This window comes from Curcuma longa, chromosome 3 (assembly GCF_044706935.1).
Source record: "Curcuma longa cultivar G26 ecotype Majalengka, Jawa Barat chromosome 3, ITB_CL_G26_1.1, whole genome shotgun sequence".
Taxonomy (NCBI): Eukaryota; Viridiplantae; Streptophyta; class Magnoliopsida; order Zingiberales; family Zingiberaceae; genus Curcuma; species Curcuma longa.
This window is the reverse complement of record NC_133863.1, coordinates 7,104,160-7,127,632: the sequence shown is the minus strand read 5'-3', so window position 1 is coordinate 7,127,632 and position 23,473 is coordinate 7,104,160. Positions and strand designations below refer to the sequence as shown.

The following is a 23,473-nucleotide window of genomic DNA, read 5'->3' as shown; positions in this document are numbered from 1 at the left end:
TTTAAATATTTATCAAATTGCTTGAAGTGAAATGATTCAGATAATCAGTTTTGAATAGCTGAGACAAACATATATTATGACGATTGAATATGTCAAACCAATAGCAAGAAATTATTGTTTGCATCTAGCCAGCCAAAAATTCAGTAACAACAAATTCATCATTTTCAATTGGTACGCCATCATATCTTCAAAAAATAAAAACATAATTTAATTAAAAAAATTCAAATTGTGGACCTCACCAAATTAGATTGGGCACGCGTTTTGATTCAAGAATCAAGCATCCAGAGATATTATGGGAAAACAATAATAAATCAAATGTTGTTCATCATCCCCATCCTTTCACTGTCTCCGATATAAACAGAAGCCCACAATGCCAAGCTCAGAATGGTATTTGGTTCCCCCACTATTGGATAGGGTGGTATTGTGTCGATACTCGCTTTGGAGGTAGCTTACGAAGTATGTAAAGCACAAGCGCTGAGGGAAGTATCTCGGTCAGCTATCAAAAACAAATCACAGTATTAGATAGATGTGATCATAATCTATTTTTTGAAACGACTGTATCAAACACATCATGTCAAAAAAAAGAATATAGTTTTAGATGGATTTGGTCTTAAGCAAATTTACAAAACAAACGTGTTAAACATACCACGTCAAAGAAGAATCAAATATTAGATGGATTAGGTCAAAAGCAAATTCACAAATGAGTGTTAAACATACCGCGTCAAAAAAGAATCACAGTACTAGATTGATATGAACATAAGCTGAATAAACATACCACATCGAGAATCACAATATCAGAAGGATATCACCATAAGCTAATTTATGAAACTGATAAATTAAACATACCATGTAATATATAAGGTCTAGAATGGGATGATCCAAAACCTCCAGAGAGGCATTTGCGTTGAATGCAGACAGTCCAACCTACAAAGAGAAAAGATGGATAAATTTTTTTCAAATCTGACACTCCAAGCAGCATTATGCATTCATTTTTGGGCATTTTTCAGAACAACGAAATGAAAGGAATAAGGCCCATCAACTCACCACAATGCATCGGATAAGAAAACATGCAAAGCATATGCCGGTGACAGATCCAACCTGCATCAGATTTCACATTCCTGATCAGTGAGAAATCCAAGAATGTAACTAGCTATTCATAATCAGATGTTCATCGTTGGTGCTGATATGAATTGCCGGCGTTAGCATCCAGTAAAGTGAGCTCAGTTCCGGAAAATAAAAAGGCTATCATAAATATCATTTCATTGCTGATCTAAGGCATGTATTCATTCAAAGGAAGACTAGGCAAGACCTAGTGACAATGCTCTTGTCCCAAATTATGGTTGCGCCTTGCTTGAGCCAGTTTTTGATGCCATTGAGCTGATTTGAACAGTTAGGAATCTAAAACACATAACACTAACATATTCAGGCATGGTTGGAAGGCCATTCCTTTTCAGCTGTCATAGATGAAACATATCATTCCACTCATGGACTGAAACTGAAATGGAACTAACACAGGCGATACATAGCACAAGCACAAATTTCTTGCCATCGCTCACTGTCGATTTGCTGCCTGCTGATGTTGGTCTACTTCTCTTCAGGATGCAATGAAACGAGAGAGGTGTGGGACAAAGGCTACGGCCTAAACCTGAAAAGATTAACACCTAACCCAATAACCTTAACATGATTCCCTAGCCATCCAAAATATGCGAGCTCTTCTTCATTCCAATGCTCCATGGTCCCACCCCACCCACCTCCTCATTATGTTCTGACAGAGACTAAATTCAGCTTAGAACAAAACTTTAAACCTTGTATTTAGATAGCAATTATGATTTTCCTCTATGCAGGAAAAAAAAGAGAAAAAAGGTAATTATTTTCCAAAAAAAAATCCAAAAGCTTCTGGATACTATTCCTAGCTGACAGTCCATCTGTTTAACTTCTTATTTTGTATGGTTTGTCAAATAACAATATAAGTAAATAATTTTAGAAAACTGGTTGCTCTTTCTTATGGCGTCTTTCTTATGACTACTGAAAAGATTGACAAAAGGCAATACTTTTCATACATTTTTAGAAATATTCAAACTCAATTTAAGTGTCAATAAATACCTCATGAAGTTTCTTTCTCCTCCCTTTTGATTCAATTGGAAATCGCCGCAGCATGCAAAACAGCCTATCCAGAAACATAAATAATGCACATTGATACTCGCATTGATAAAGATGTTCAAAAGGAAAAAAATATCAGTAATTACCTGCCACCAAAAATCGCAAATCCAAGTGCAGCTATGAATGAAACCACTGAAATTACAGAAGCATAAGCACAATTATAACGATAGAATCAAAGGGAGAAAAATAAAGGATAGCTGGATTAGATTACCTGCTATAAAGATTTTCCCCAATAAATCTACTATGCTGCTGTAACTTAACAACAAGTATACCCAGATACAGACCTGGTCCATTGTAGATAACCATTTAACATTGAGATAAAGTCAGTATATACAAAATGAATTGCAGTAGTAACTTATTTCTGATTAGGTGCTTTGGTTATTTCTTCTCATGAGTCACTTAACTTCCACAACATTTCTTTAAGAGAAACTAATGAAAACTTATCCAATACAAAGTACACACTAAATTATTGCAAAACATAGCAAAGACCACCTAGCCATCATTTGTTTCAATGAAAAATGAAACATTTCTCAAAGAAAGTAGTTTATTTATTTTTGCATTTGATTGGAATATAAAAATGGAGTCAAAAATTATTTCTTGTGTTAAATAGCTATTATAAAAAATATATGACTCGACGTAGAATATGAGTGGTATGTGGGCCAACAACCCATATTTGCATCCAATTTATTTAAAATTTTTAAAGATTTTGTGATTGTTTTACAAGGCACTCTATATAAATTCAGTAAAAGTAAATATAGACATTCTATCATGAGTTTTTTACAATCAGTAAAATTAATATATAAATTCTATTCTCTATAATTCTCCTCAATTATCTTAATAAATAAATAATATTCATAGACCAAAGCAACATGATAAAAAATCAAAATTTTACAAGAAAAATTAAGAAAGGAAATGACTGAAAGAAGGATAAGGCAAACCTGGAAAATATAAATGGCAGTATTGATGCAAATGTACACAATCCTTATTTTGTCCGTTGAAAAATTTCTTGCCTGAAAATTCAAGAAATAAAATCTGATTGATTTTAGCTGCATGCTACCAACACAATGCATTTTCATACAGATGAAGGAGATGCTCCTCTAACTTGCCTGATTGTATATTTCTGCCCAGAACAACACAAGCAGTGTATACGTAGAGAAGAAAAACAGACTGGGAAGATCTAGTAGAGCTATAGTAAATACCTAGATGGACAAAGAAAAATATTAAATTGATTGCCAACCAAAGTAAATATGTTTATCTCTTTTGTTGTATTTACGTTACACAAGTCATAAAACAGCTATGAACTAACAAAGAAAACATACCTGCAAGATGTGATTGTGAATACATAATTATTCGATCATACCCAAAAGAACTAGAGGACTGTAATCGATGTTCAGATATCAAAAGCCCTTGACCATAAGACTTTTCAAAATCAATGTCTATGTTATGACCATATTTTTCTCAAGTAATGAATGTTTTACACCACAGCTAACATTTTTTAAAGGACTTTTTTTTATAATAAACTTGAAGACTCATATAGGGAATTTCAAATTGATAAAATCTTAGGCTGACGATGCTACTGGTGATACTTTCTAGTTAGTTTTATTTGCTTTTTTTTTTTCACCTTCTATTTAGTAGCCAAATTAAACTTACACCATTACCTTGAAGGCTTGGACAAAACAGATACTTATATGAATTGTAGTTGAGCTTATGGTGAATAGAATTCCAGACTATCTTCCAATTCATTTACCTTGGGCCTGAATAGAAATACTTGCGTGTGAAATCCAAACTCAAGTGCACGCACTGTACAAAGATTAATGTATGAGCACTTATACAGTGGCAAGGGCCTCTATGCTAGATAAGTGATCGTGTTGTTTGCTCACCTCCATTCACAATCAAATTCATAAAATGGAAAACCTTCTGTGTTGTCCAACCAAATTGGGGCACACGTAATTGGATTCTAATCAACTGAACCTGAAACCACCAGAAGTTTATGAAATCAGTTCCTAACATAAATTCAAATCTGGTGAATCTTGGACAAAGTTAACTTCATAACAGTTATTTCAAGAGAGAAAATCATATTTACAGGCAACTAAATGAGCAGTGCCAGTTGACACTATAAAAGCATATATTAGTAAACAATACAGTCATCAACCTCAATTAACTAGCACATGTCTACACAAAAAGGTGCTTGTTAGCACTTCTGATGTTAATAAAGGATTTGAAACTTTATGCAGTTTTAGAAATCCATAAAAGTCTCTGAAGTAAAAAGAAGAAATCTTAAGGACTGTTCATTTCATGTAAAATATTATGTCAGTGTAAAATAATTTTCCTCAAAAATTGTTAAACAAAATAAAGGAGCATTTTCTATGTTTGGTGCACCATGGAAAATAATTTCCCCCTTCCTTGGTGCACAGTGGGGAAAAATAAAGGGCGGAGGAGGGGCATGCTGTAAGGAAAAAGGAGACTTCTGATAGATGACGGAGAGAAGATGGGGCTCGTGGAATGAGGGAGGAGGGCAAAGGAGGCTGGAATAGTGCCAGCGTGGGCTTTGACTTCACACAAAATGCTCATATTTTCTGTTGACCAACAGAAAATTTTCCACACCATGATTTACATTACGCCAAACACTGGAAAGTCCGGAAAATATTATTCTACGAAAACATTTTACTGGCCCTTAAATAAATCATTCCTGTGTCTGCTTTTCTGAAATTCTAGTATCAGCAGCGGTGGATTGAGTAACATTAAAACCAACCTTGAACTATTATAGCAATTTCTCAAATCTCCCTAAAATGCATAATATGGTAATAATACAGGCAACCAAACATGTAGACGGTAAGATCAAACTAAACACAAATTAATTTCTTTCAGAAATCATATTTCCGGTCTGTATAGTTCAGCATCAAACTCATATTATATCTAGATGAATCAGCTAAAGTTCAAACACAGAAAGACAGCGAAGATTCAACCAACCAGCGATAAATTACCAACTTAAACATGAAAAACAAAGCAGAAAAAAGTAAATATACGGCGAGCGAGTGAAGGAAAAGGATCGTAACCAGGGCGGCGTAGGAGACGAGTGCGTAGGCGGCGCAGAGGAAGTAGAACACGCCGTCCTGCCACTTGCGCGACTCGTTGATCTCGTCCCACCAACTCGACAAGTTCGACGCCGCTAATCTCGCCGCCGCCGCCGTCGAGAAAATCACTCCGCCTCCGAGATCCATGGGACCAGTATGAATCGAAATCTAGATTCTCGGAACCGAATAGTGGATCCTCCCCAGCGACGAGGGTTTGTCGCGATGAGAGAGGGATAAAAACGGAGTTAAGTGAGGACATGGTTTTTTTTGCCCTCAGGTAGACCCGATATCTACGGAACAACAAAGCATTGGCTGGTGAAATCTATGGCCAATCATAGGGGTATTATAGACATTTAAGTAATCCAGAATCAGTGAGTATTGGCAGATCCGTGTGGGTTTATATTGGAGCCGATAAGCTGTGAGTGAGAATACCCGACTGCCAATACTCTCTTTAACGGATCGACGGCCTCGATCGCCCCCGACCTTGTCTCCTACAAGGTCCTCATCGGCGCTCTCTGCGTAAAGGGCGACCTTGAAGCGGCTCCGCGCACGGTCCACTTAATGAAGGTGAACAGATCACCAGCAGTCCTCTTTACCGATTCTTCAACAACAAGAAGCAACCTTCCGATGCGGAAAAAATTCTGGGCGATGATGCGGGAGAACAACATCGAGCCCGATTCGAGGATCTTCAACATGAAATTGCGTTGGCTGTTCTGCCAAGGCAGAACGCACGGTGCCTGCCATCGAGCTCATCGACCAGATGAAGCGCATCGGGCCGAAGCCTGATGCTTTCGCCTTCAATTCCTTGGTCAAACGCCACATCAAAGATGGGAACTTGATCGAAGAAGCTGATCTTCGATTTCTCGAAGGAGTGCCCACCGAACCAGCAGACGTTTGAGATTCTGATCCCTTACCTTTGTGACGCAGCGAGCTCGATTGAGCAGTGAAATGCCGCTACGATGTACTGAACAGGCGGTGCTTTGTGTTAGCGATGCTGTTGCGGGGGTGGTGCTTTGTGTTAGCGATGCTGTTGCGGGGGTGGTGGATGGGCTGGTGAGCGCGATGCTGTTGCGGGCGGTGGTGGATGGGCTGGTGAGGAGCGCGAGGGTGGAGGAGGCGAAGAAGCTGGTGGTGGCTGGCCGGAGGAACACCAAGGACTACTCCAGGAAGAGCATCCGGTTTAATGTGGTTGTACAAGGTGCGCCTGGATAATTCTACGTTAGAAAAATGAGAATTCAGCACGACCTCGGATATGAATTCTGATGTGAGCGTTCAATATGAAGTCAGGAATGAGAATTTGATATTAAATTTGGATATGAATATTCAATTTGAACTCGGATGGGATGAGTATTTGATATGAACTAAGAAATGAGTATTTAATACGAGTTTCACGCAATTCTTTCATGTGACTTTGAATTGACACATAATATCCTTATCAATTACTCATAAGTTCTAAGATAAGATAATTGTGTCAAGCAGATAGATCCACAGCCGCATCGAATACTTACAAAAAAATGAGTACATATAAACAATTCTCAAGCTCCACACTGCTTCAAATTCTGAATCTTCCTCTTCAGTGCCAAGCAGAAGCTGAGATCAGGTTCCTATTCTTCCACCCCAACAACATTGCCCCGTCTCTCTCCACCAATGTGTAGTTACCTGAGTAATATCCTAGCAAAGTCTTTATCACTGAGTTCACATATGGGCTCAGTGGGTAAGGCTGAAAACCTGCCATGGTAAACCTCGACCTCCACTTACCCAGCAGCTCATGCCTTTCTACCCTCTCCTTCCCTTCACAGGCAATGATGTTCACTATGTCTTTTGCCAAACAATGCTTCTCCAAATTGATCCTTTCCTTGCTATCCCTTGGCAGCGCCACATCGATTGATTCGAGCATCGCAGAATAATAGTCTAGTGTCTCTATGAACCTGGTCAGGAATGGTGTTGTGTTGGTGTTGGACTCCTGCTCCACTAAGGTTGTCACTTTGGGCGACAAGCCCTTGACCATCCTTAGCAATTCATCCCGGGGGTTGCTCACATCTACGCCTTCATCAGGTGTGTGGTGCAGCTGGAGAGTGAAGTTCACTGCCAGTGCTTCACCGGGTCTAATGTCCAGCATCTCCTTTGTAAGTACCACAGAGCTGTGTGCAGCAAACCATTTGAACTCGAGGGGAATGTTAAACTTTCTGGACATGTTAGACAACATCTTCCCAACTAGCTGCAAGCCATCACCATGGGCGTGCCTCGATTCTGGATCGTTGATTCCAGTTATTCTCACATGAGGGGGACCCCCAGGTCTTACGGCTAGTGCCTGTATCAGAGTGATCCATTGGGTTCCTTGCGCGATCTGAAAGTCTATAATGTGGATCTTGTTCTCGTTCTTTAGTGCATCAGCAATTGCTCCATTGGCGGCCATGTATCCATATTTGAAGTATGGGCAGACATCATACATGATATGCATGTATGACAGAAGTTCCTTGCTAGTTGGTTGGTGACACTGTAGTGTTTGGTATATGTTCGAGCCAAAAACCTTTTGCCTTGCAACGAGCCCTTCCAGCACATACACACCGAGACGTTGGATAGGCTCACCACCAATGGAAACAAGGCTCTGGGCTTCTCCTACTAATGATTCAAATGTATCCATCTTATTCTCAGATAATGCTTCGGCACACTTGATCAGAAGCTGTTTCACATCACTTTTTGGTTCTTTGTTGAGAAGCAGCTCTACATAACCATCTGATTGCTTGCTCATCCCTCGAAGACGCTTCTCTGGACGGAGTTCATGATCTGAATTCGCTATAGCAGAGAGATGCTGATCCGGTTGGATCTCACCAGTCAAGAACCACTGCTTTATAAGCTGGGGTTGTTTGTTTTCATTCGTCTCATAAATTGGTTCATCACTATCAGGTGCCATAAGAACCATCTCGATCTCTTGTAAAGCATGCTTGATGCTCTGATGGGAAGCCACATAAAGTGAATCTGATGTCACCATTTTACCTTCTTGAAGATGATCTAGGGAAAGTTCCTGCTCAAATGCACTGATGGAGTCAAACCACAGATCATGACTGTTGGTCGGCCTTGAGAAATTATTGCACTCGAATTGGCAAGAAAGAGGGGAGTCCAATGCATTATCAAGAGCTACTTTGACGGGATCAAATGTCCATTCGGTACACACTATATTTCTCGGTGAAGGCAATTCACAGGAGATATCTGCATTATATAATCCATAGAGCCGACGGAAGTCCATGTCTAGGATGATTGTCGATCATTCATGAATTACCTACATACAATAGAAAACAAGAACAAACTACTTTAGGAATTAGCAGCAAGAAAAGCATGATATTGATGGAAAATGAAAGAGGCCACATCGAATGCTAACAATTGAATGTGTTTCACCATAAAAGAAGATAATCTTCCACATATATAGCAACTAAGTTTAATAATATTCACATTAAATCTCGGAGGAAGGAGGGAGGAGAATTGGGAAAGTGAAGAAAGAGGAGGCAGGAGGCTGAGGGAAGAATTTTGATCAAGCAGAAGCGTCCGAGGCCAAAAACACTCCGCAAAGGGAGATTATAGCCCCTTCCCTCACCTGCTTCTGTGCACACATAATTGGCTGAGAGAGCCCCACGCGGCCTTGACGCTCACATCCTTCCGCAAGAATAAACAGGGGCTTAAACTCTGAAGATGGCCTAGTATGACAAATTCCCTAATCCTAACAAAAATGGTTTCAACTAACATAATCAAGCTTAATTCATGTGTGTTAACTCACAGGTAGCATCGTTCCCTTCCCAATTCTTAACAAAAGGATACAAGACCTTAAGATGTATACAGACCACATGGTAGATGACGATACATTTTGTTTGCACATTAAAAACCCAAATTCATGTGAAATCTAGGAAAACTAGCAGTCAAAATTCAAAACACCAAAAGCCCGAACTGAAACCTTTACCTCCTTCAATCAATCACACTCCAAAACCATAACCAAACCATGACCTGAAAAGCCCTTTGGTTATACGTAGCACAGTAGCTCCTACGACCATTAAACTGCACACTTCAAAGCAATCGAAGCCATCAGAGCTCAACAAATTCCTCAAAAAAACGACAAAAAATCTTTTCACAGATCCGACAGGCAAACACTATATCTCCAGATTCCTCACCAATTTCACCATACAAAAGAAAACCACGAAAACAAACAAGAATCGATAAAGTGACCTCCTAACTCTTCACCAAAAGAAACAGTCGTAGTGACAGAGCAAGATTAAAAAAATTCTATGGTTCAAGGGAATCCACTACACAAAGGGAAAAAAAACACGAGAAATATACAAGAATCGAAAAACTAACCTTCTAACTCTTCCTGAAATTAGCAGCTACTACAAGTCCTTCTGCTACCTGTGTGCTTCCCCGTCGAGGAAGAAGATGAAAAAGGAAGCTCTTTTTTTTTATCTGCTCGAGGACGAGCTTCTGCTGCTTCTTTTATACCCTCACTGCCGCCGCCCTCAACGGCGTCACCGCGGTTGAGCCGTCGAATTATCACCATACGATCGCAATTTCGCGCTCCTGATTGCTCCGCAGCCCGCGGGATTCTTCCCGTAAGACACGTCGAAGCGGACGACGTGGATCTCACTCTATCGATCGGACGGTGGAAGATCGATTACTGGGGGACTTCTTGTCCCTTTTGATCGGGTTGACCGCCTCTCGGCCGTCCGTCGCACGGATCCGAGTCAGAGACGCACTGACGCGAACGCGGGTACCGAATAAACTGGTCCCACTTAAAATGCAATTTAATTTCGTAATGTGCTCTTCCCTCACTTACCCCAGATACCTACCTGCTCTGCAGTTGGGTCAAATCCGGGCCTCACGTAGAAATCGCATCTGAATTAGAATGATGAGGTGATGTATTTATATATACGAAATTGTTATCATGCGTGTTTGTTTATACATGTACAGTAGAAGGATTTGGACATCTGAAAATATTTTGAGTGCCTAAAATAAAAAATAATATCATTTTTTATTTTTTTTTATGATAAATCATTTAAGATTTCATGTTAGAGTTTAGAGGTTAAATTATAATATTAAGTAAAAAAAAATTAATTGTTCATGAGATGTGGAAGATAAAAAATGCAAGATAACCATTCAATACACCTGTGAATAAATAAATTTTTTTATTTTAAAATTTTTTTATACTTAATACTGTAATCCAATCTCTAAATCTTAAAGTAAAATTTTTAAATGACTTAATTATAAATAATAAATAAATAATAGTACTATTCCTATTTCAAATGTTCAGATCTTTTATCGCGCATCACACGCGTACAAATAGATACATAGAATATCAATTTCCTATATATATATATATATATATCATATCCATCTTTTCATGTATAATATTAGTCTGTGACTAGGTGTGTGAAACTCCTATATCACTTTCGGATGTCTTACTCGCCCCAACATCCACTTAGTCTTGGACGTTACATGCGCGGAAAGACTTGTAACATATATACGTGTATATATATCATTGGAAATCTTTAACGTGTTTATATATTTATTTGTTTTATGGTTGTGAAGTTATATTCCTTTTGAATATTAGGTTAGTATGAATGGAATATCAGGTTGTTTACTTGAAAGCGATCTATGGAGGATCAATTGAAATAACGTGTAGATAAGTTTGGTTTGCCAATTGCATCCTCCGGCTAAAATTAGATCAAAATATGATATGAACGAGCGAAAGTGGATAAGACGTGTGGATTCCCTGTCCATTCTTTTTAAGTCGCTAATTCATTATTTTTATCGAGCTTGATATGAGTGTCCATTGAAACTGTAGTTTTCGGCGAGTAACTAACTCGTCAGTAAATTTTTTCTCTCTTTAACTATGTGTTTACTAGAGCAAGAAAGAACTAAAAAGCAAACGAGCAAGAAAACAATTTGAAACAGCTAGCTATTTTTTATCCTTTCACTTTCATTCAAAGGTGTATGAAAACATTTGATAAAGAGAAAAAAAGTTTTAAAATTAATTTAACTATTATAAGTCCAAAATAAGATAAATCACCCGTGAATTAATTTTTTGGCACTGTCTCTTTTTTGTCATTCTTACATTCTGAAGCAGATGAATCCAAGTAAACGCCTCTCTCCTCCTTTCCTTTTCCACTCAAATAAACAAACACACATTGTTTTTTTCTTTCATGGAATCTTACTAATTAGTATTTTATATGGATCGAGGTTGTAGTTAATGATGGATGTAAAAGCATGTGCTTGTGCAATTTAGGATACCCAATTGAAGGGGTAATTACTGTGAACTACCTTTTCCTTCTGTCCTTGGCCATCATGCGCGGTGGGATAATAAAAAACAAAAATACAGCGATGGCAGAAAATAAACATCTTCCACGTGAAGGCCGTCAAATCTCTTTCCCCAGAAATAACCAAGTTGATGATTTGACGGATGCATTGCAGAGGCCAGATCCCACAAGCTTGATCCAAACTCGCTGTTTTTGACGCTGTCAGAAGTTAATTCGCCAAACTCTCTGCAACCAGATGCTCTTGCTGTCATCGTCTGCTGCCTTGTAGTTTACCAGCTTGTCATCTGCTTCTTCTTCTTCCTCTCAGTCGGAGAGGAGGAGGAGGAGGAGGAGGAGGAGGAGGAGGAGGAAGGGTAAAAAGGAAAGGAAAGAGAGAGAACAAAATGGCGAAAGCTGCCAAGGAAGAATGATCCAAATCGAGGACAGCCAATCTCTCTTCCACAAATCGAGCTCATCTTATCTTTTTTCCTTCATTTCCTCCACCTACTCCTCACTTTCGTCTAGAAAGGCGGTGCTTTCTACTTGTGCGTTCTCTTGGTTCATAGAAGAAGAAGAGGAAGAATGAAAGCGAGCTTTGTAGATTTATTTTGTGCCGTGTTGTTTCTTGGGTGGGCCGCAATGGCGGCCGCCGGATATGGGGATGTGCCGGCGTCGCCGTTGCCGAGGGGCAACGAGAGCCAGAGTGGCTGCCGGCTGGATTTGTCGAACGAGCTCTTCGGCGGGGTGGGAGACGCCTGCGTCCGCGGGGGACTCGACAGGAGCCGGTGCTGCCCGGTGCTGGCCGCCTGGCTCTTCGCCGCTCACGCGCGCTCAGCCTTGGAGCTCCCGGAGGAGGCGGAGGAGGACGGAGTCGACCGGCCGATGATGCCGGAGGACAACGAGAAGTGCGTGGAGTCTCTGCAGAGCGCGCTGGAGCGGCGAGACATCCGGCTGCCGCGGCCCAACGCCACCTGCGACACCGTGCTCTGTTTCTGCGGTATCCACCTCCACCACATCGGGACACTCCGGTGCCCTGCTGCCTTCAATCTCAGCGGCGACACTGCTGCGCCCACTGCAGCGGTCCGGCGGCTGGAGAGGGATTGTCGGAACGCGTCCTACGCTGGCTGCTCCCGTTGCCTTCGTTCCCTCGACAAGGTCCGATTTTCCCATGCCGATCTCTTCCCGATCAAGTTTAATTTACAATTTACTCGAGTGCGTCAGATTTTTTTACTCATTTCTTAATATTTTTTGCTCGATCAGTGGCATTTATTGCTCGATTCGCTAATCAATGCTTTGTTCCAAAGCAGAACAGAACATTACAGAGCGCATCACCTTCCTGCCCTACTTAATTAATGAACACCGCAATCATTGATTCATTCCCTTCAATTTAATGTAACAACTCATAGTAAGTACACTTTGATTACTTGTCGCAGGTGAAGAAGGGGAACGGCGGTGGGGGCGACGGCGGCGATCGGGCGGCGAGGATGTTTGCGTGGGACTGCGAGCTGATGAGTCTGACGTGGCTTCTGGCGAGGAACAAGACGGCGTACATCCCCACGGTGTCGGCCGTCCTCCGCGCGTTGCTCTACACCGGCCTCCCGGCGGCCGGCGGCGGAAGGTGCAGCCCAGACCTGGAGAACATGCCGCTCGCCGTCGACTCCCTCCAATTCCAGCACTTGGGTAGCGACGAGGTTAACTCCGCGGCGCTCCCTACTCGTAGGCCCCTTGACCGACTCTTATCCGCTTCATTTTCTCTGGCTGTCGTCTTCGCTGGAGTTCCCTTTTTCTAATCCGGGGCCGGCGACTCACGCCGCCGGTGAATTAATACGTGAGGCTATGGATGTTATTATATACTAGTCTTGAATATTTCTTTATCTAATTATTAATTTTTATTTAAACAAAATTCTGTTCTCGGAGATTACAAAATTTGATAGGATGCAAATGATTTGTTTATTTTCTTTATTATTATTATTATTATTAATAAAAAAAATCATGTCAATCACGATCGAGTACTACGGTGAATACGGGACTCCAGGGCATGGTGGCCGAGGGATTTGGAAACATGGCACAGATTGATGTTATCGCAAATGCAACCATGAGCCCTCGACCGATTCATTTCAAATAATCACGATCGAGTACTACATGTTCATTCTCGTGAGGGAGAGACGAACCACGACACCGATTCATTTCAAATATAGTTTGTTTTTTTACATTTTTTGTATCTTCGTACACGTGGCAAGTAAAAAAATAAACGATTATGATCGACCGAGCATTAAGAAAAATTGAAAAGTAGCGACGATTAATCTATTCTCCGCTTGTTAATTTTAAGAAACAGTCCAGCGGCGACCTTCGCTTGCCCTCTGTGCTTCTCACTTCTTTTCCCCATCAATCGGGGAGGAAAGCGGATCCTTTTGTTTCTCATTTATTCTCAGGTATGAACTTTCATCGCTTTTGTGTAATCATCTTCGATTTTGTAAGGCGATTTCAATCGCATTGTTCATATTTTCCCACTTTCTTGGTTTGCGCTTCGTTCTTCATGTTGATACTGTTAGATTCCTCCGAGTCACGGTGTTGGAGGGGATTTTCTTTTCTTTACTTTTCTTTTTTTGTAATGATTGTGAAGCCAACACAAGGCCTCCTTTGTACGATTAATCAAATTTTCGATTAAAACGAAGGTTGACACGTAAGTCACAAGGAAGATAATGACGAAATAAGTTAAGTTATAGCCTCTTGTTTCTATTTTTCTTACTATATGACCTAATTTGAGGCAACAGCAACCTCCATCGTGTGCTTTTGCTGTTCGAAGCATGGTTAAAGAAAGGTAAACTTGCAACCATCGAGTAGTGAGTTGTTTGACTGGTGTTTATTGCTTCTCAGAATCAAATGGCAAAGTCAGAAATGAGAACAAACACAAGTGAAAGGCACGTGAATTGACTGGCACCTTTATGGATATTTTCCCCCTTTTTGAGGAAAATAGCTATAAAATTTAGAGATGGTTCGGAGCTAACTCCTGTAATTGTTGCTTTTATTTATTTGTAGATTATTATCACCTACTTTCTATGCTAAGTGGTAAATCTTCAACTAGTTCTTTTCTTTAGCATTTGAGTTGGCAATATCTATCTTTTTGTTTGATTTTCGTTTCTCCTTCATGTCATAGTGTTACTCATTCAGGAGTGATCTATAGCCGTGCTCAAGGTTTGCTGTCTTGTAGTCAATTATATCTCCATTTTTTGGTCTAGAAACTATTTTCTCGTTTTTATGTCAAATGGCTTTCCATTGACAAAATAGAATCAGAGTAGGAAGCATCTGATCGGTTCGGTCTAGGAACTATTAAAATCGAACCGAATTAATCCAAAACCAAATTAATCGATTTTTTTGAACCAACCGAACCGACTGAATTTTTTAATAAAAATCGAACAAATCGAATCGATATTTTATTGGTTAATTAAATTTTCGACCGAATTAATCGATTTTTTTAAATATTATAAAAATTTTACTAATGAATTAGAGATTTATAAATTTATTTATTTAAAATTTATAAATTATTTTCCTAGTTTGATTAATTCAATTTAACCGAATAAGGAATTTTAAAACTCCGAATTAACCGAATTAATAGATTTTAAAAAAAAAATAATTGAAATTTTGAAATAATCGAATCGAATTAATCGATTGGTTTATTCGGTTTAACCGAATTTTTGTTCACACCCCTAGCAACTCGTAGTTGCTGTTGCAACAATTGACAAACTGTAAAATGTTTTACTTCTAAATCATTCCACACAGATGTGTTTGGAGGAACCCTATTCATGAAAGCAAAATGTATGAATTCATTGCTTCACGTAAGAGTTTTTTTTTTTCTAATATTAAATGAGTTTCTCTGTCATTTTTGTCTACCAAACTAATTATATTGGATTAACCAAGGATTAGACTCTAATAATCTTCTAACATGATTTCTATTAATATAGGTCGTCTAACATAGCTAGCGTGCGTATACATGATGATGATTCGTAATGCCGTTTGAGGAAGGTTTCACGGCCAGCTCAGTGGTCAAAACGCAAAGGACGAGAGATCCAAATTTAGCTCTTTCGCCCAACAACCAACTCACGATGACATTATGACACCAAAATCCTCGGCGACAGCCAACGACGAAGAAGGAGAAAACAAGGAAGAAGATGGTGAAGGAAGGCAAGCCATTCCACTTCCTTCGTCAATCTTCTTCTTCGTCTCGATCGTGTTCTTGATCCTTTCGTTGCTCGATGGGGTTGCTGAGTTACACTAAAAAGAAAAGCCAAAAGGTCTCCGATTACTTGTGCTGTTGCAAATTGTCCATCGCGAAGAGGAAGAAGGATGACAAGATACCCAAGGAAGAAAGGAAGAGTAAGAGGAGAAAGAAAGCGAAGGACAACGATGTGAAGAAGAAGGAGAGAGAGAAGCTCTTTTTCTGCGTGCAAAAGCCGTCGAATAAGGGCGAGAAGAAAAAGAGAAAGCGACTGCTTTTTGGAAGAAAGAAGGCATCAAAGCTATCCAAGGAGCAGAGGAGGAAGAAGTTTAAGAAGTTTTGGAGGAGGAGGAAGAAGGCGCAAAAGAAGGCGAATCTCATATCGCTCGTTAAAAGCATCTCGTTCAAATCCGGTAAATTTTATTTATATATTTATTGGTTACATTAGATCTGATCGACCTTGAATGGGACATTTGTGTTCCTCGCAGATAGTGGGAAGCAAAGATTTGCAGCTGAGGAAATCCTACGCATAGGAAGCGAAAATATAGCAGCTCGTGTGTTTACATTTAGAGAACTGGCAACGGCCACCAGAAATTTCAATTCTGAAAACTTACTCGGCGAAGGTGGATTCGGCAGGGTGTACAAAGGACAGCTTAAAGGCTCAAATGAGGTGCTTTTTGTTCGATCGTTTACAAAAACAAACAACAAAAACAAAAAAAACAAACAAACAAAAAAATGCTTCTGCCTCCTTCATTGTTCAGATTGTAGCAGTTAAGCAACTCGACAGAAAAGGATTTCAAGGAAACAGGGAATTCCTCGTTGAGGTCCTCATGCTGAGCCTGCTCCATCACCAAAACCTTGTGAAGTTGCTTGGCTATTGCACTGATGGAGATCAAAGAATCCTTGTCTACGAATACATGCCGATGGGTTCACTGGAGGACCATTTATTTGGTTGGTACTATACCTTCAATTCAATTGTTCTTCTTTCAACTGTTTTTTAAGACTAGACTAATTAATATTTCTTACTTTACAGATTTAGAACCAAATAGCAAAGCTCTGGACTGGCACACGAGGATGAAAATCGCGGCGGGAGCAGCCAAAGGACTCGAGTACTTGCACGAGATCGCAACTCCGCCGGTGATCTACCGAGATTTCAAGGCATCGAACATCCTTCTCGACGAGAATTACAACTCCAAGTTGTCGGATTTTGGACTCGCCAAGGTGGGCCCCATGGGGGATAACAGTCATGTCTCCACCAGGGTGATGGGCACCTACGGCTACTGCGCGCCCGAGTACGCTTTGACCGGCAAATTGACGAAGATGTCCGACATTTACAGCTTCGGAGTCGTCTTCTTGGAGCTCATCACCGGAAGGAAAGCCATCGACATCACCAGACCCAAGCACGAGCAGCACTTGATCAACTGGGTAAACTTCGCACATCTTTTCTAGTATATATATATATATATATGTATATAATGTATATGTGATTTGTATGTGCACATACATACATACATACAGGCAGAGCCACTGTTCATGGACAAGAGGAAGTTCGAGGCGATGGCCGATCCACTTCTGAAGGGCAAGTACCCGATTAAGGGTCTGTACCAAGCACTGGCTGTGGCTCAAATGTGCCTACAGGAAGAAGCCACCATTCGACCACTCATTAGCGACGTGGTAACGGCTCTCGAACACCTCGTCAACCCCAAGAACGACGATCCCGCGGTGATCCCCCGTAACGTTCCCAATTTCTAGGCCCTTCGAGTTGCATGCAATCGAATAGTAGTGAACCAGAATTTGGCTCCTCTTCGACTTCAAGCAGAGAAGAGTGTTGGATGAGCTCGATAGGATTCGATTCGATTGGGGCCATCAATGGAATGGAAGCACGAGATGTAAAACTAACACAATCATTTCACTTGTTATTTACCGTGTCTGCAATATTTTGTGTGCATTTATTTGTACCAAACGTATTTTTGTATGTTGCGAGTTCCAGACTCTTTCGCATCCGTCATGTGCATCCAATTACGATTGAACATCTTTTGTATGCAAATGACAAAGAAAAACATTTGATATCATCTCACACAAAGAAACAATGTAATTTATAAGATCTTTTATCAGCAGACAAACCTGTAACATATTCATAAGACTTGATTGTTGCCTCTCTAATTGGGTTAACTGCCTCTGTATCGCAGACCAATTTGCTTTGTTGTTTACAAAGGATCCTTCAACATGCACATCGGATCTTGTAATGTTAACACATCCAGGAGAAGGATCCCCAATGACTTCTGATCTATCAACACCAGAGTTTTTTTTCTTTTGATTCTTTTTTGATGAATCCTCTTTGATCTATCCCAGCATCTTGATCAAGATTGAGCAAGTCTTGTAACTTATTGTGATTCCTTACACGTTTCACAGAATTCTGATAATTTGCTTTGTTATGTTCATTAGCACCTAATTCCTGAAGCACTGCTCCAGCACCATTTGATGTTCCCATTGAATTACTATAAGCTGTTTTTGATCCATCTTCATTTGGTAAATCAGAAGATTGTAAGAACTTCCGAGGTACCACAACTTCTACAGGTAAGTCATTTTGACTCCTTTTCTCAAGCTTCTGGAAGAATTCTGGGTTCAATTCTTTATCGCTTAAAGATGGTGCTTTTTTCTTTAACATTACTGCTGCTTTCTCTGGTATGTTAGTACCTTGTGCTTTTGGATTCTGACCTTTTGCTTGGGCTAAACCTTTTAAGATATGTTGCCCCATATTTATCAGATAAGTCAGAATATTTAGAATCTGCAGCAATGTTCACCACCAAAAAGTAAAATTAGCGTAGTAAGGTAAGGGGATTCAATAAATATGACCAAGTTCAATTACATGCCTTTTGCATTTCCTGATGTTGAATTCTTGTGGTGCCCTGTAATATTCATCCATATCTGTAATGCCTCTGTCACGCTTTCTCTGACAGGTTTTACCTGAAAGATGAACCAATGGATTGACAAACCTAGCAAAAGAAGCACATATCTTTGACAAATTGCTGTGAAATTTCATATTGAGTTGACTCTATTCAGTCATCTGTTTCAACAGATACATGGGTGATGATAATAATAATAATAATAATAATAAAACTCGAATGTTTGAGTGAACTAAGGGAAGTAGTCGTGTGCTATTATCATATACAGGCAGGCAAAAAAAAAAATACAAATTTTAGTGAAATAAGAAAAGTAACCTTATCAAAACAGCAAGGCTCAAGAGCAGCTATTGTTGCTGAAGTTTCATCAGCAATCAAATGGCTTGAGTATGAGGCCAAAACGCCAAGAGTATCAGCAGCAGAGCTTTGCGTGTAGTCCACTCACTACTCTCAAGGCATTCACAAACACTTTGCAGCACTTGTTGCATGCTCTGCGTATTAATTGCTCCTACTTGAGAAAAGCATTGGTAGAATAATTTTTAGAACAAATTTGTACTCAAAGTGAAAGTTACGACTTTTGCTCAGGCCAAAACGTGAAGATTTTCTGCATGTAATTAAGGAAATAAGAATTTGACAACATTCAGACACAATCAACTTGTGTTTCAATAAGATATTTATATTCAGACACAGGACATTATATGTTATAGACCTCAGACAAAAACATTTCTACCAGTATATTCAGATAGAAAAAAAAAATCAAAGGACAGATAGAAGTACATAAGCTTAAATGAGAACCCACTCAAACGACTCTCACCAAGAAAGAAAGAAAGGAAAAAATTCACCATATGATTAACTTGAGAAAATATTCTACTAAAAGTACAAATAGCTGACATAAGCTTGTGGTCATCTACTAAACTATGAATGGAAACAAAACATGGTAGGTTCTGTTAGCTGAACTGAAAGATACATAAGAAACAACTAAAAGATGAAAGTTTTATCATGGATCTGGTCTACATTTTAAATGTCACAGTCATGATTCATCTCCAATAACTATTATATCAATCCACCAAGAAAAAAAAAAATAGAAGCATGTTAAGAAAACCAGGTCCTATAGACTCTCGGAGAGTGATGCCTACTGAAAGTCTGAAACAGAAGAATCTGCAAGAATGTGTTCTGCCGACAAACCAGACCACTCCAAAGACTAACCTTTGCCAAGCTAGAGAGAACTGAAAGCAAGGCTCCTTTGGCTAGAAAGCTTTGACTACTAAACAGCTTACAGATCCTAGGGCACAATCTCTGGAACATCGACCCGCCTGCCGCCGCAGTCCTCCCCTCATCTTCCCCCTCCCCACCACCACCCCCGCCGCCGCCGACGGAGCCGACGCCACACTCGACTACCTTCGCGAGGCACATTGCCGCCCCTCCCTGCACCGCCTTGTTCTGCTCCCCCATTGCTTCGAATAACGGTTTCACAAACAGCGTCACTGCAGGAAACGACCCACCAGTGGCACCACCAGCGGTGCCTTCCTCCTGTGCCGCCAAAGGCCGGAGGTAGAGCGTGGCGAGAGAGCCGGCAACAATCATTCACGGCACACCTCGCGGACGGATGTGTCGGAGGCCGGATCCTTGAGTCGTCGCGCAATGTGGCCGATGATCTTCGGGAGGTGGGCAGACGCCGTGTCGGTGTGGGCGGCGCACAGGAACGCCAGGAGGTGGAGTGTCTCTCTGCGGGCGATGAGGAAAGATGCGTTCTTGGAGCCGGCGGGATCTTGGGAGCCGGGCGAGGGCAAGGAGGAGTCGTGGGCGAGGGCATTGAGCACCATCGGAACGCCGTCGGCGGAGATGGCGCAGATCATCTTTTCGAGGTCCTCCACGGCGATATGGTAGGTGTCTCGGTCGGAGAGCTTGGCGAACGCAGCCAGGATCCGCGACTTGAGCTCCACCATTGGAAGATGGGAAGAGAGGGAAGAGGAAGGTTGAGTTTTGGAGGAAGAGGAGGACGGATTGGAATTGCTTGGGTTTGGGGAAGCAGATTTGGAGAGCTTCAATGGTTTGGAAGTTGCCATTGCTGGCCAAAGATTGGAGAAGATGAAGCAGAAGATCTACAAATGTTTGGGGATCATTGTATGACTTTAATTTTAATTATTAGAAATATATTTTTCTTAGCATTTATTTGCTCTTGTAATTTAGCATTTAGATATTTTTCATTACTTAATTTGCTTTGTTAATCATGTTTTTTTTTGGAGAAACTTCATTTTACCCTTAAGTTATTTACATTTATTTCATTATATCCCTCAGACTCAATATAGATAGTCAAGCTGTGTTAAGTTATTTAATAAAATGATGACGTAATAAATAAATGATCTCGTTTTTGTAAACAATAATTTTTTTTAGAATGATTTACAAGGAGAATTTTTGATATATTTTTTTTTTTTAAAGGATTTTAAAAAGATAAATAAAGTTTAGAAGGTAGAATCCCTATTTTTCACCATATAAAATTTTTTTTTGCCATGCTTCATGCTTGACCTTGTTAAATGTAAAAGGATGTAAACTTCTTGACTATCCTTAAGCATTCTACCTTTCCTTTCACGGTCCAAGATCAAGATGAGAGGAATAATTTCTTCAATCAATTTTACATATCTAATTGCTCATTTATTAACCGAATGAAAAAAAACTGTTTATTTCGACATAATAATAATAATAAATATTTTAAAGTAAGCAACAAAGTTGCATGTGAGGAATTGGTTAGAATTTTTATTTGCACTTTCCATGGAAGTGGGCCGGACACATGGCGTCCAAACCTGTGCCCCTGTGTCAATGCCAATTGCCATGCCATAAACTAAAGGAGGTGTATTATGCTGCAAAAGGTTGGATACAGCAAGGAAGGTGGTGAAGGAATTTGGGCACAGATTGATAGCAAATGCAACCATGAGACCTCCTCTTTTGAAGCTGACCCCGCCCGTGGAGGCTAATGTATTATGATTATACAGAAAGGAAGGCACTACAGAACTCTCCTCTTTTGAAGTTGAAATGAAGCAAACACTTAAAACGTCCGCGGTGGAGAGGCAGATGGAGACTCTGAAATCTTCTACTTCCCACCGTTATTATAGCTAGCTACAAATCAAGCTTCAATCATCTCGCACTGTGTCGGCTATCCTCGTGGCGTCGTAGCAGAGCTCCAACTGTCGCGTTGTTGTCCCTCAACCACCACGGCAGTGCTTTTTTACTTCCTGTACAGCCGCTGGCGTCCCGCGGTTTTCTCCCTCAGATGTTAGGGACTGTGTGTGTCAGTCTTGAGCGGTGCGGACGAAGAGGCGGGCTGAGGATGGGGACGGGAATATCTATCTATCTAGCTTTTTACAGAATAATTAGAAACGACAACTGAAATCCAAGGAAAGCTAAGTTACTATTACAAAATAAAATATTAATTAATTAAAATATAATGAGATTGTAGCTGAATTTGGCAAGCACATTCAAAAAAACCCAAAACCGAAAAGAAAACAAAAAAACAAAAGCCTTCGCCGCCGGCGACAGATACAGATACTTCTACATCACCGCCAACCGGAGATATCTATCTCGATGAGGTTCTCCTCGGCTTCAGCCTTAAGGTCGATCTCGATCATGTCCTCCCCGTCCTCTTCCTCACTTTGTGCATCCCATCGGAGCCATAGCTCCTCCGGCGAGCTCGATTTCTCCGCTGCGTCAATCGGAGATCCTCCATCACTGCCCGAGTCAGAATCAACGTCAGCGAACCGAAGCGATCCTAATCCCCCGCTTCCCGAGTCGCCATTTTGCCGCCATCTCAGGTATTCGCAGAAACGAACGCAGCCGAGCTCGCCTTCCTCCTCGTGCTCTTCGTAAATGACCTCGAGCGGGACGCCCCGGCGGCCGCTGTCGTTGCAAAAGGGTGCCTTTCGATGGTAATTCGAGAAGCATTCCGTGTTGTTCGTGAGGTACGATACCGGGAGCTCCTTCCCCTCCTCCGCCGCCACGGTGGTGGCAGTGGGAGTCTCTGCGGGCGAGGATCCGAGGCGGAGAAGGGCGACGAGGAGTAGCAATGTGGAGATGGGAACGGGAGAGAGAAGGAAAGGGAGGAGCGAGCGGGGGACGTAGAGGGCGACGAGGAGGGAGGCTGCGGCGAGGACGGCGAAGAGGGGGTGGGAGGAGAGGGAGGAGGCAAGAAAGAAGGATCTCGAGAGGAGACCTGGTAGAATAGCAGAGGATTCCTCAGTTTTTGCTTCCGCCATTGTTGGAAAGGAAGAGTTCGCCCTTTGGAAATGAAAGCTGGAGGCAAAGAGAAAAGAACCAGCTGCTCGATTTCGGAGAAGCATGGAAAAGCGAAGGGTGAGAAGAAAGTAAGTTGTTTTTTTGTTGTTTTAACTTGCTGATGATGTCGAAGTTGAAAATTGAAATGACACGAGAAGCCCACCTTCTCCTGTTTTCTTCTCTCAAGGCCTTGTCCACCAGGATGCCTCCACCCGATCCTGATGTGCACTTTGAGGAGGTAATCTACTTCCCATGATCACCTGCGAAACATTTTTATTTTTTGGTTTGGACCAGGCATTTTCACCCGAATCGAGCAGTAGTGTAGTGTCTTCTGTTGAAGTGCGTAGAAAAGATAGCCCTATTCAGAATGAACAATGACAGGGAAGAGAATGAAGATTGAGTGATGACATGGCAACAGTAATCCTAAGCAACTACAAGGGGAATGAGCTCGGTCAGTGTGAAACCAGTGAGTGTGACAAGTTAATCAAGCTAAACAAAGGTTAACGGATGTGACAAGCTAGCTCAAAGTGAACAAAGGTCTAGCTAATGCCACAAACTAAATCAAGGCAAGCGCACATC

At 40.9% G+C, this 23,473-nt stretch overlaps 5 protein-coding genes and 2 pseudogenes across 5 annotated transcripts; 3 read left to right on the top strand and 4 right to left on the bottom strand.

Moving 5' to 3' along the window:
• Positions 1–186: 186 nt before the first annotated feature.
• Positions 187–5,422, bottom strand: LOC141824065 (tobamovirus multiplication protein 1-like). The gene is made up of 11 exons (XM_074711298.1): positions 5,217–5,422; positions 4,041–4,131; positions 3,908–3,960; positions 3,267–3,359; positions 3,099–3,170; positions 2,372–2,444; positions 2,247–2,292; positions 2,104–2,167; positions 1,045–1,098; positions 847–924; positions 187–496 (listed from the first exon to the last, which is right to left on the bottom strand). The coding sequence occupies exons 1-11, from the start codon at positions 5,379–5,381 to the stop codon at positions 404–406; spliced, it is 882 nt and encodes a 293-aa protein (XP_074567399.1). The 5' UTR covers positions 5,382–5,422; the 3' UTR covers positions 187–403.
• Positions 5,423–5,558: 136 nt separating this feature from the next.
• LOC141823579 (small ribosomal subunit protein mL103 (rPPR7)-like) lies at positions 5,559–6,446 on the top strand (annotated as a pseudogene).
• A 217-nt stretch (positions 6,447–6,663) lies between these two features.
• Positions 6,664–9,670, bottom strand: LOC141824264 (chitin-inducible gibberellin-responsive protein 1-like). Its single transcript, XM_074711520.1, has 2 exons — positions 9,579–9,670; positions 6,664–8,514 (listed from the first exon to the last, which is right to left on the bottom strand). Exon 2 carries the CDS (start codon positions 8,479–8,481, stop codon positions 6,808–6,810), a length of 1,674 nt encoding a protein of 557 aa, XP_074567621.1. The 5' UTR covers positions 8,482–8,514; positions 9,579–9,670; the 3' UTR covers positions 6,664–6,807.
• A 2,213-nt stretch (positions 9,671–11,883) lies between these two features.
• On the top strand, positions 11,884–13,439 carry LOC141824265 (putative GPI-anchored protein At4g28100). Its single transcript, XM_074711521.1, has 2 exons — positions 11,884–12,664; positions 12,943–13,439. Exons 1-2 carry the CDS (start codon positions 12,092–12,094, stop codon positions 13,297–13,299), a joined length of 930 nt encoding a protein of 309 aa, XP_074567622.1. The 5' UTR covers positions 11,884–12,091; the 3' UTR covers positions 13,300–13,439.
• Positions 13,440–15,762: 2,323 nt separating this feature from the next.
• On the top strand, positions 15,763–17,477 carry LOC141823578 (putative serine/threonine-protein kinase PBL23). Its single transcript, XM_074710877.1, has 5 exons — positions 15,763–16,138; positions 16,214–16,395; positions 16,487–16,676; positions 16,759–17,150; positions 17,244–17,477. Exons 1-5 carry the CDS (start codon positions 15,763–15,765, stop codon positions 17,475–17,477), a joined length of 1,374 nt encoding a protein of 457 aa, XP_074566978.1.
• A 197-nt stretch (positions 17,478–17,674) lies between these two features.
• Positions 17,675–20,694, bottom strand: LOC141823577 (microtubule-associated protein TORTIFOLIA1-like; annotated as a pseudogene).
• A 1,393-nt stretch (positions 20,695–22,087) lies between these two features.
• On the bottom strand, positions 22,088–22,895 carry LOC141822800 (uncharacterized). The gene has a single exon (XM_074710124.1). The coding sequence runs from the start codon at positions 22,873–22,875 to the stop codon at positions 22,180–22,182; it is 696 nt and encodes a 231-aa protein (XP_074566225.1). The 5' UTR covers positions 22,876–22,895; the 3' UTR covers positions 22,088–22,179.
• Between the last annotated feature and the right edge of the window lie 578 nt (positions 22,896–23,473).

What these genes read in the sequence shown, in the direction of transcription:
- LOC141824065 (XM_074711298.1), bottom strand. Translation starts at nt 5,381, where the DNA reads ATGGATCTCGGAGGCGGAGTGATTTTCTCGACGGCGGCGGCGGCGAGA. An exon ending in GGAGAAAGAAACTTCATGAG is followed by an intron (nt 1,099 to 2,103) that starts GTATTTATTGAC and finishes AATCTGATGCAG; the next exon opens with GTTGGATCTGTCACCGGCAT. An exon ending in TTCTTATCCGATGCATTGTG is followed by an intron (nt 925 to 1,044) that starts GTGAGTTGATGG and finishes TTCTCTTTGTAG; the next exon opens with GTTGGACTGTCTGCATTCAA.
- LOC141824264 (XM_074711520.1), bottom strand. Translation starts at nt 8,481, where the DNA reads ATGGACTTCCGTCGGCTCTATGGATTATATAATGCAGATATCTCCTGT.
- LOC141824265 (XM_074711521.1), top strand. Translation starts at nt 12,092, where the DNA reads ATGAAAGCGAGCTTTGTAGATTTATTTTGTGCCGTGTTGTTTCTTGGG. An exon ending in GCCTTCGTTCCCTCGACAAG is followed by an intron (nt 12,665 to 12,942) that starts GTCCGATTTTCC and finishes TACTTGTCGCAG; the next exon opens with GTGAAGAAGGGGAACGGCGG.
- LOC141823578 (XM_074710877.1), top strand. Translation starts at nt 15,763, where the DNA reads ATGGGGTTGCTGAGTTACACTAAAAAGAAAAGCCAAAAGGTCTCCGAT. An exon ending in AAGCATCTCGTTCAAATCCG is followed by an intron (nt 16,139 to 16,213) that starts GTAAATTTTATT and finishes TGTTCCTCGCAG; the next exon opens with ATAGTGGGAAGCAAAGATTT. An exon ending in AGCTTAAAGGCTCAAATGAG is followed by an intron (nt 16,396 to 16,486) that starts GTGCTTTTTGTT and finishes TTCATTGTTCAG; the next exon opens with ATTGTAGCAGTTAAGCAACT.
- LOC141822800 (XM_074710124.1), bottom strand. Translation starts at nt 22,875, where the DNA reads ATGGCGGAAGCAAAAACTGAGGAATCCTCTGCTATTCTACCAGGTCTC.